This window comes from Malurus melanocephalus, unplaced genomic scaffold (assembly GCF_030028575.1).
Source record: "Malurus melanocephalus ecotype Western Australia unplaced genomic scaffold, MMel_1.1 scaffold_632, whole genome shotgun sequence".
Taxonomy (NCBI): Eukaryota; Metazoa; Chordata; class Aves; order Passeriformes; family Maluridae; genus Malurus; species Malurus melanocephalus.
In genome coordinates, this window is record NW_026623864.1 from 243,599 (window position 1) to 255,073 (window position 11,475).

The 11,475-nt window shown below is 40.1% G+C and overlaps 1 protein-coding gene across 1 annotated transcript; it reads right to left on the minus strand.

The window, feature by feature from the left end:
- Window positions 1–300: 300 nt before the first annotated feature.
- On the minus strand, window positions 301–10,436 carry FAM171B (family with sequence similarity 171 member B). Its single transcript, XM_057383428.1, has 7 exons — window positions 10,157–10,436; window positions 9,353–9,445; window positions 8,902–9,057; window positions 7,043–7,210; window positions 3,456–3,572; window positions 2,806–2,929; window positions 301–2,528 (listed from the first exon to the last, which is right to left on the minus strand). Exons 1-7 carry the CDS (start codon window positions 10,434–10,436, stop codon window positions 1,193–1,195), a joined length of 2,274 nt encoding a protein of 757 aa, XP_057239411.1. The 3' UTR covers window positions 301–1,192.
- Window positions 10,437–11,475: the final 1,039 nt, after the last annotated feature.

Sequence of the window (11,475 nt, forward strand, 5' to 3'; positions counted from 1 at the left end):
AAGATGAGTCATAAGTAGTATTTATATTGCATTATAGACCAAATTTTGCGATCTGCTGTCTCATGCTCATAACGCTCCCCCCCCAACTTTTAAAGCCTGTGTAACTCCTCTGCAAATCTAGACAAAAGCAGCTCAGGCTGGCAAAATGTAGGCACATAAACCTCAAATGATCTCCCATTGTTTTAAACATAAAATAAAAAGCAACGGCACCRAGCTTTCCTGCTCAAGAAACAATTTCCAAGGCATAATTTGTCTAATCTTGCACACTTTTCTATCATGGGCCAAACTCTCACAAATACGCAGAGATTCAAGGCTATATGGTGGAGCACAACTGGCCCAACAGCATGCAGAAGGGAGGATTTTCACTGACAATGAAGCCAAAAGAAGACACTGGGATCAGGAGCAGCTGCAGTTTCAAATGCTACCAGAACCAGTCCTTTTCTGCTGGATGTGGACACGTCATAGCCAATGTCAATCTTCAACATCCACGGGCCGTAACAAAGCAGATTGAAACAAAGCAGATGGGCAACATCCTAAGACAGTGGGGACCATGAACTGCAGCAGCCACAGAGCTTGTAGCCTTGGCCCTTCTGCCACTGCTGTATGGAATTGCACACAGATGGGCACACAGGGAGGGCAGTAATGCTATAGAGCTCCGCTGATAAATCCAGAAGAGCTCCTCTGCTGGTGTTGTTGGGACCAATGGATGAAAGGTTTCACATTATACAAAGAAGTAGTAACAGATACCTAGAAAAGTTCACATATAAAATACTGTACAGATGGTCACGTTGAGTAGGAACAAGGCTGAGGGATGGCTTTAACTAGGCTACCATCGCATTAGCAACAAGTACAAAARAATTAAAACACGTGCCTACATTTCTCACTGCGCGTTCCCAAAGGTGCATCCAAGAATGACAGGCTAATTAAAATGTGGGCCTTCCCCATACTGCCAGTAACATTAGGAACTGGAAAAGTTTAATAGTAGCATTTCCCTGGTTTCAATTCACATGGAATATCAATTGCTCAGCTGAAGTTTAGTAACTCAACCTGTACATTTAAAAAAAAAAAATTGAAACTTTTCTTGATACTAGAAAACAACATTTCTTTTGTAAACCCARCACTGCAGAATTACAGAAGCAGCCAAGAGGTCAATAACTAGCAGGGAGAGCAACAGCACAAAGCACATTGTGTTTTAATTTATAGGAATAAGTGGCCTCTCCTCTCTTTTCTTCCAGATATTGGTTTTGCTATCTCTTTTCACGAGAGTTGGTCTATCCCTTTTTTTAGCAGAAGGGATACCYGATTCATTACTTCCTGGTAGGGATTTTTTTCTTAAACCTTCMTCATCATGCTGTTCTATGACTGACCCATTCCCTCCTTCCATAATGTGCCTCACAGCCTGGTCCTCTGGYGTGCAAACAGTGGTCCCACTTTCACTGCTACTCAGATCCAAGTCTTCCAAGTAAAGAATCTTTGAATGTGGCATACTTTTAATGAAAGTTTTCTCTCTCTCCAGTTTCCTGCTAGGATGATGCTCATTCATGTCCACACCAGAGTCCAGACTGGTATCRTTACTCTCAGTTTTTTTCCCCTTTTTCAGATCTATGAAAGAATGCCTCACTTGAGCGATTGGCTTTCCATCCAGGGACACAAACCATGCTCGAGGGTGGGGAGATGGCTTTCCTTTAGAGAGTTCCAGCAGTGTCTGCTCTGAAATACCTTGAAGTTCGGAAGAAAACGGAGTCATCACAACKGCTTCGTTCAATGTGCCAGGAACAGAGACAGATTCCAGTAAGCTGTTGGTGTACCGGCTCCAGTTGGATGCTTGGGAAGGCAAGCCTTCTCCGCCATCCAGGGCACTGTTTTCATCCCTGCAGGCAGAAGGCTGGGGATGAGAATGCACRGGCATTTTGGGGAGTGTTTGCATGTAACTGTCACAATTCATGGGTTCCATCATGGGGCCGTACACCAGCTGCCCYTTCCTGGGCAAAGTGGCTGATTTACCAGGATGTAGCTGTTCTGGGGAGTGGAAAAGGTCTGAGGTTTGAAGAATAGCAATAGGCTGATTGTAAATATGCATTAGATGTTCTGGGATATGGGAAAGCCCGTACATCTCCTCTTTCAGTGAAAGGTACCTGTTTTGGTCTGGAATGTCCCGAGAAGCCTGGGAAATAGTACTGTTACTGTGCTTTGGCTGCTGTAAAAGCCTCACTGCAGCATTAGCTTCCACTGAATGGGCTGAATTTCTTGCCTGACCAGTCTGACAGGATGACTGATAAGAAGCATCCTCTGTGTAGATTTTAAAATTGTCTTGTGATTTTCCATCTTCTGTGCCWATGGACAGCCTTCTTTGAGGGCTGTATGAAGAAATCTTCGGTGTATATAACTGTGACTTATCCTCCAACTTTAAAGACCCTTTGACAGGATTGATGTGATTTATGTGAGTTGTCGATGTTGTCTGGTCTTTTTTTATGACCTCCAGCTTAGTTGTGTTTTTTTCCTTCTTCTGTGTCCGATGACATTTATCCCTATGCAAAAGAGATGCAAGGTGACTGCAGAGCTTACTAGAAAATACTGAACTGTTGACTACCAAATATGAAAGTTAGACTTTGGTCAAGAAGTTATAGTGTAATGTGACATCACAAACTTGAAATCAAGTTTTCTAACAACTGTAACTTAAAAAAAAAAAGCCAAAAACATTAAGCTACACATTATGGTTTAGCTAAGGAAACCAATCCTAACCTCAATATTTTATCAACCTCAAATTCCACTCATAATGAGCTCACTGGAACTTTTTTAGCTTACCTGCAGTAACAAAGAAGAACAGCAAAAAATCCAATGATAATGACAACAGTTCCTCCCAGTATGGCCGTAAGGAACACGGTGTGATAGGCTGTGATGTCCTTGGAAACAGCACTAATAATGGATTCTAGATTGTCAAACAAAACCAGACAACCATTAGTTCCCAAAACCAAATGGTTCCACCYGATGTGCAGAGCTAATAAACTGAACAGTACTTTTCCAGGGATTTTGTGCTCCAATGGCATTAYGTTCATCCTTCCCTTTTCACCTTGCTATTTCAGCAAACTAGAAAATATACAAACAGGTTACAGCATAATGACAGGTTCATCYCAAGTACTAAAGCCTTACCATGACATCTACTTCATTCCAGTCAAATTATATTTGTATTAATTGTCCAAACTGGCCTAGAAAAGTGATCTGCATTTTTTACTTAGCACTCTGTCAGAGTTCTGTTTTTAGAATTAGATATGCTTTTCTCTCTGATTGGTAAATTCATATGAAGGCATCAAACATGCAACAAAATCACTTTAAGGACTCAAAAATTATCCAGGAGGTGAAGTTGCGTGTCACTTCTCCATTSCTGCTGTTAAATAAAGCAGACTGCCAGGCTCACGTGGGGCATTCAGCAATTGCTTGGCCAGCTGCTGCCATACCTCTGGTGCCAGGCAGTGGAGCTGCTATCCAGTAGCCCAGGTGCTGAGCAGTGTACGTCCACACCAACTGACCATCCACCTCCTTGACCATTCCTAGCCCACGGTTTACCCAAGCACCTGGGGAWAAAAAGGACACAACATTGCACATGMCACACAGGATTCTTCTGTATCTCAAACCATTAGCAATTAGGCTACAACCAAAAATGCACAAGGTCACAAGAAAAACTGGTGTTTCTGACCGAGACACTGTTTATTGCACAGCTTTAGCTAAACGGGCAAACTTTTTCTCCTGGCAATTTCACTGCAAATACCCATCTGTAGCTGTTTACTTTGAAACAAAGCATCAACATTGCTTACCAGAAGTAAACTTAATGTGTTTCATTTTCTATTAATGAATGTCACAGATATGCAAACAAATTACATTTAAAATGTAATAATTTGAAAAGCCCGTTATATAATCTTGAACAGATGAATATGAACACAAGTTTACTACTAGCTAGCAGAACTTAGTGGGAAAACATTCTAATCTTATTAAGCTACAATAGGATAAACAATGTTTGTCTTGAATGTYTCTCTCCTCCTCCCTGCCCCAAGGCAGTAACAGCTCAGTTAGCCCAAGGAAGGGCTATTGTTAGGACACAGATTCCACACCATCTGTTTAACAACTCAAAGGACAGGTATTACGGCATGCCAGCTCCTACAGCTAATAAATCATCCATCAGAAAGGGGAGAATTATACTAAGGCACTTAAACACACTTATTGTGGGCCATCTGTGAAATGCTAAGGACAAAAAAGAACCTCATGTAAACAACCTTACATATTCAACTTGCAGGTACTAGGAGGTACAGAGAGCTACCAGCTCTTTTTAAACACCAATAACCAAAGCATGAAAAGAGTGTAACTCATGTAAGCTGGAGCCTATATGAATTTCAATTCTCTTTTCTTCCCGGACCCTTCTTTCAGCAAAGCAAAAGTAAGTATCTCCCAACCAAGAGGTAAAGATGAGGATGGACTCCTGCCCAGATGCTCACATGCCCAGGCACACACACAGAAAATAGCATTTAGCAKTAAAGTATGCAGCCTTCTCTTGGTGCTTGTGATGGCTGGCAGAGGTGAAGGGAAYCACCAACTCCCTAGAGCCCTGAAATATTTTTTCAGTTACCTGAGAAACACATCTAGAGTAAGGAGTAATAACAGCAAACATTGTATAAAAGGCAAAAATAACCTCTAGGTCTCCATAAGTTCTCTCTTGACTGAACAAAACTATAAGTTGTACAATGTTTGCTGTCCTTTTCAGTAAATTACATCTTCCCCCCATGTAGTCCATAGAAAGTAGTATGCATTAAGACAAAAAAAATTAAAATGTGATTCATGAGTAAGCCCATTTTCTCTATGGTTTATTGCCATTCAAGCAGAAGCATATAACTCCCAATTTAGTTTTGAAATGCAAGCTTTCTGATTTTTCTAATTCTATTAAAAACCATAAAGTACTTCTAACACTAATGCAGCAGATTATTTAGTAAGAAGGAAGCCACACTCAATACAGACCAACAAATTCTGCATTTATTGCAGCGGGAGCACAATTACCAAAGCTCATTTTCCAGGAACAGTCTCAGTGCTGCTRCACTTGGAGTGACCCCAGGAAACCCTGCACAGGCAGAGCTGTGAAAGCAGTTTGTCTTTTCCCTGGTGCATATGGGTCAGCCCACACCACATCACACACAGAGCTGCTCCCTTGCCACCATTCATACTGACATGGGAGCTCTGATTGCCATCACAACACATTACCAGGGATTTCAGAGTTTAAAATTGTGTCAGTGTCTTGCTGAGGACATCYTGCATGCAACATCTTGGATGCCTGAGCCTCATTACTGAGTGCAGCAGGAGCTCAGGTGGGAGCCTGCTGCTCCTTATGGATGCTCTGGAATGCTTGCTGCAGACAGCAGAACCTTGACTAAAGCATGCCCTGCTCCTACTCAGTTCCCTTGGGAAAAAGTAATTTTGCACATGTAAAAATAAAAGAAACTGATTTAAGAATAAATATCCAGAACAGTGAACACAGTTGCAAATTTTAACTGTAAGAGACAAGGAAATGGGAGAAAAAGTACAAGTTCAGTTATGTCCCAAAAATTTCTGTTCTTTTTCACAGTCTTCCTTGCCCTCTCCTCAGCAAACAGCAGTGAAGGCTCCATGTGAACACTACACCTCAGTGAGCATCCATTACAAAAAAATTATGGAACTTTGGTCAAAGTACCTCCCATTGGAGAGGAAAAAAGAGCTGGTTTCATTGTGTTTTGGATCAGCATGCCATGCTCCTGGCTTCTGCTCCACTCCCAAGGCCAACATGTCTGTGTAGGAATGTTGAGTGTGCTCCTCAGCACCCACATAACCAACACCTTACTCTGGTTTGTGCTCTAACCYGATCCCATGCTGCTCCAGTTCTCTCAACTTGTTTAAACAACATTATTGGCTTAGCTTTGTTTAGGGAGTTAAAACAGCTCAGCACAGCATGAGCACAGCAGGTGGCAAAGGCAGTAAGAAATTTAAACCTGCATACTGTTTTACCACCTCAGACTAACACCCTTTCTTTGATGAAAAATGCCATCTCTTCCCACCRCTTACCCCTCTAAAGTCCTTTAGGTGTGCAGACAGACCTAATCTTCTATGCCAAAACTTCTCCTATTTACTCTTTTCCCACAGGACAGACTAGCCAAATTTTATTAGCATGTCCTTAGTTCAAATCCATGTTCTTCAGTTGCTCTTCATTAAGCCGATCGGTTTCTTTTCTGAATATGTAAATAACCCTTTGTTACASCTGGTAACTGTACTTCCAAGAACTGAACTAAAGCTTTTTGCCTCAATAAGGAGCAAGACACGAGCTCCTCCCTCASCTGCACATTTCAGGTGAGGTGTGATGGTCAGTGTAAGGTACAGTGTGAGACAATCAGGACATGGACACACCCCCAGGGAATACAGGGCAGCTAAATGGGTTAGGTGCACGGAGGCCATTACACACTCTTGACTGAAATTAGACRTGAAGGGATGACAAAAGGTTTAGAATGACCAATCCCCAGCCTCTCTTTTCATGCATACTGGAAGAACTGTGTTGTTGCCTTGGATAACGTTTATTTCCCCTTCATTTCACTTTCTGAATTGTTTTTGTTAACTGAAGCAATATCTTTTCCAGTTCTGGTATCAAAGGATCTTTAGAGCTACACTTTAGGAAAAAAGCATCCAAACTTTCAGTTCTGGYTTGCTTTCTTTTAAGAAGGAATTCACAAAATTTCTACACTTGAAATTTAGCATCACCTAAAATATATGTTCTGTGAATACTCAGCCTCCCATGAAAATAAAAATCCATCGCACTAAAAATGCAGGCTAATAGGAATAAAATAGAAGTGCTAATGAATTTTACCAAAGGTTTTTGAACTAATGAAAACAGGAAAATATCTTTCAACAAGCATTAAAAAAAGTTGACCATTACCTCATAGAATTGTGGCATCCCTGTTCCATGACCTAGTGCCATGTGCCCAAAACTACAGGCAGGTGCCAGAAGGCAGAATAACAAATAACCTCACCCACTCACCAATTTTCATRTCGAATGTCCAGGCAGGTACAGCATCTCCTGATTTCACAGTAGTCGTGGGAAGAGGAAGTGTAATCTGGATGGGACCATTTATGTTCAGTTCTTTCCCAGCCAGAAGGACATTTACACATACAGCAGCAAGAGGAGTTAATTCCATGCTTTTGAAACCTGAAGGTGAGAAATATCTTGTAATTCTCCATTCACAGTTTACTTGAAAACAAATAAATTAAGAATTAAGCTGCTAAAGGCAAGTTCTTAACTGCAATCCAGCTAAACAGTCAGCTGTCACCAGCTTGAAATAAAAATCAACATTACTTCTCYTCTGGACTTTTAACAACTTGTGATTAAAATAAAACACAGTCATTTCTATGCCAATGCTGTATTTGCAATATCCAGATTTTATGCTGACTGTAGAACTAATGATGAGGCAAAACCTGCTTGGGGGTGGGGAAAAAGGGTTTTTCCCCTCAGAGAATGAGATTACAAAACACCTGAATTATGTAAACTATAGATAATACAAGAATTTTGGTTTAATCACAATGTACATAACATTGAATCAAGCTGAAGGCATATGCAGCCTCTCCTGTAAGGATTAATTTGCTAATTTGGATTAGGATTAACTATCATTAATTGAATAGTTAATCATGAGGCTTGTCAAAGCACTSAGAGGAAAGGTTGCATTTACAAAGCAGCCTGAAAGTTCCTTTCCTTTGTTTTCCTCTCACCAGTCTGCAATGCTCCAGAGCGCCCGGTATGACAGGATGGTGAGGGAAGCTGAAACAGAATTAGTAAGTAGCAGAATGATGTTAAATCTATGCAGGCTGTTAGAAGCTGGTTGTGAGAGAACTCCTGGCACATCAGATATCAATTAGCTTCCACCTGCCCTAAAAGGAAACCTTTTCCTTTAGGGGTATATGAATAATTTAAAACACATGCCAGACAGATTGAAGGCAAAACTCAAAGAGGATAAACACTGCTTATTCTCTCATGCTTCTTCCCTTCTGCTTTCCATTTAAAGAMGTGAAATATAGATAAGAAAGATTTAAAAATATCTGTGTCAAAATATCAGTSTATATGTGATGCCTTTAATGGAATGAAAATTAAAAAATAGAGCATAATGAGTTTAAATAAGCCATGTAGAGCCCTCCTCATGCACCGCAATGGATTTAAGAGCCTCACGGCTTCAGATCCACTGGGAATAGAAAGAAAAGAACAAAAGAAAGATGGAACTGCACACAGCACAACCTTCCAGAGATTACTGCACTTAAAATTAAAATTTTAAGTAATTAATTTACTGCAAATTAAAAAACTATCTAATAGAATGACAAATTTAAAAATCCAGTGGTACAAGAGCAGAGTTAAGACTCATTACACCCCTCACTGCTTGTCCAGTGAAACAGATGCACAGAAAACACTACTGTAACTGTGCTCTGTACACAGTGACCACTTGGTCCTAAACTGAAGGCAACTACTGCTGTTTCACTGATTTCTTTAGCTTCACCTAATTACAGTGTGGCCACCATTGCATTTTGAAGGTGTTCACTAARCCAGTTCCACAGCCTCAGGAAACCCTGAACATGTGTACATACATGTAAAACACAGATTCTGAAGGAGTATTTCAGTGCAGCAAGGTATGTTATGTTCTCATACTGCACAGACCAAAAAAAAAGAGTAACACTGATTACTCACCTGGTGTGTTTATAGTTCACTGCTATGAAACAAAGCTTTGTGTTACAATAAAATACAAGTAGGTCCAGGCCCTCTTAAATTCAGCTTATGTTTGCTGGAAACATCTGCACTCATGCACTGTAATATTATAATCCTCTTTATAAGAATTCTTGACCAACATATTCACATACCTGATTTATTTAGAATAATTCCTGTTGTATAGAGAAAGCTGTCCACTTTCAAAAATTGCTCTGGCACTGTCAGATAGGCTGTAACRTTTGCAATATGATTTGTTGGAAGCTTTATTAAAGATTTAGGAAACTGAACGCTCGGTTGAGATTTGGCATCTGTAAAAGAGWAATATTTTATCTTAGCCACAGTAAAACAGACAAACAGTGTTTTTATAACTCTTCAGAAATCCACATAGCATATCAACCAGTTTCCATCCATTTTCTCTGTGATTTGTGTGTTTCCAGTCTAGCACTTGTCACAGCCCCTCATACAKCCACGTAATTAACAGAAAATCTGGCTTTGAGTAGATAGGTATTAATTGAGAATGAGATTATGCCTAATTTTTTTTCCATGTGTGTACAGATGGCTATCACAAAGTGTTTAATTACAGCCTGCATACACAGAACTTACCAGACAGTTTTCCAGTAATTAAGACAGTATCTTCAAACAGCCATATATTAGCTTGACTTTGTGGGAATAAAGAGAGCGTCACGGACGAGTATACTGTGGRAAATGATAATATCTGTTACACTGTGCAAGCAAAAAAAAATCCTCTAAGGTCTCCAAATCCAAAAGGAATATTGAACAGAGCAGTTAATAAACCAGAGAGCACATGAAGACTGAATAAATCACTCCTGTTATCCAGAGCAGCAATTTTAGTGTTCAGGCAGAGAGACCTCTGTTGAATGTTTGCTACTGCTTTGTACCTTCTATGGATTAACGAGTGTCTACAATTCTTAAAAGTTTCTGTTGTAAAAAAAAATCCTGTGCCTTTTTAGGAGCACGCAGYAGTTAAACAGGAAAACCTGTGAGGAAACACTGCTGGAAGGGAGCTGTAACAACAGGTTATACCTGTCATAGAGGACAAAAAGCATTGGCACTCCAGGCATCACTCAGATCAACAGGATTTTTGTCAGAACACATTAACAGCCCTTTGCTAAATCTAGGCAAAAAAAAAATACACTAGGAATTCACTGTGTGTCACAACATAACCTACTTAGATTTAAAAAGGGCCATTTTCTGTTTCAGAGTAATCAGAATTTTGACAAGTTTAACAGACCATTCACCCTTAGATCTGCACTGACAGGCACCACCTCCCTTGACTGACTTAACTGAGTCGTGTTCAGCTGCCAGCAACTACCCAGACAGCTTAGGGGAGAAATGTAATCACTGCCAGATACAGTTTAATAATAGGACTGTAAGACGCTGACGTACTTGGCATTCTCGCCGTCTTCCAAGGCAAAGGTGTCAGCAGGTAGCCATCCTTGTAGGAGACAATGGTTACACTTAARCCTAACTTGTAGGGGACTTTTATCAACACTGCTCCATTGTTTCCAGTGAGGGTAGAATTGGTCATGGTGTAGTTCACAAACACCTCCACCGCCGCTTGCCGCAGGTACTGATGGCTGATGATGTCATTCACTTGAACTTTTAGTGTAAAAACGGATCCTATTGACAAAAACACAAAAGCAGGAGGGAGGTCATAATGACACATCACAAGTAAGCACCATAAATYTGTAAAGAAGTCCTACAGTTCAGTGTCTGTTATTCACCCCTGGTACAGTGGATCTCTCTCTCTGGCCAAAGGCAGGGGTAACCGTGCAATTGTATACCCCGGGAAGGGGGAGACAAGAAACCTTAAGATGGGCACAAAGGTGGCAAAAAGTTTTTATCAAACTCAGCAAAGATAATACCTAACCAGGCATTATTTTTTAAAATTAAAGAAAAAAGAAAAACACACACAAAAAAAAATCAAAACCAAAATTACAAAGCAATTCTTCCCCTTTTTGTTTACACAAAGAATGCACCTGTGACAATGTGAAATTCAATGTGCTCTGCAATATCACACTGATAATTACAGATGKTCTTGTTCTCCAAGTGTAGCCCTTGGCTCAGGACACACATTTCAAGATACACCTTGGGTTTCTAAAAGCAGAGAACCTGATGTCTGCAGACAGTGGGACAACACATTTATATTTACCTGTGTAAAATCATTATAAAGCAACCAAATGCATCGTGACACTGTTTTAAAGCACCATCTCCCACCAGACTTACACTGGGCTACWTTTCACCTTCTTACATTGCAATTTGTAAACAGTATTTCTCTACTTGATTGGAGAATCTGGTAGTCTGTACCATACCCAGTGTCTTGCAGAGATCATGATTACAGWGACTGAGCAGTATGTTGAAAATAATAAATCCACTTGAACAACAATCTCAAGGTGCTCAGAATCACATTTGATTTCTCTCCCACCCTGACTGCAAATAAACTATTAGGGAGTCTTTTCACAGTATGTGAAAAGGGACAATTCCACATTATTTCCAGAATGGAATTAAGTTATTGTTATAAATTAAAATGTCTATGGACCACCGGTAAAATATTTAAAATAACATCAGTTTTCCAGTATTTTGGGTACAGACATTCTACTATTCAATACCACTGCACTACTTGATATAAAAACATTCATCATGAATATGCATTTCTATTTAGGTCAAATGTCAAGTTAAGTTATTTGAAATGTATCTGCCCAAAA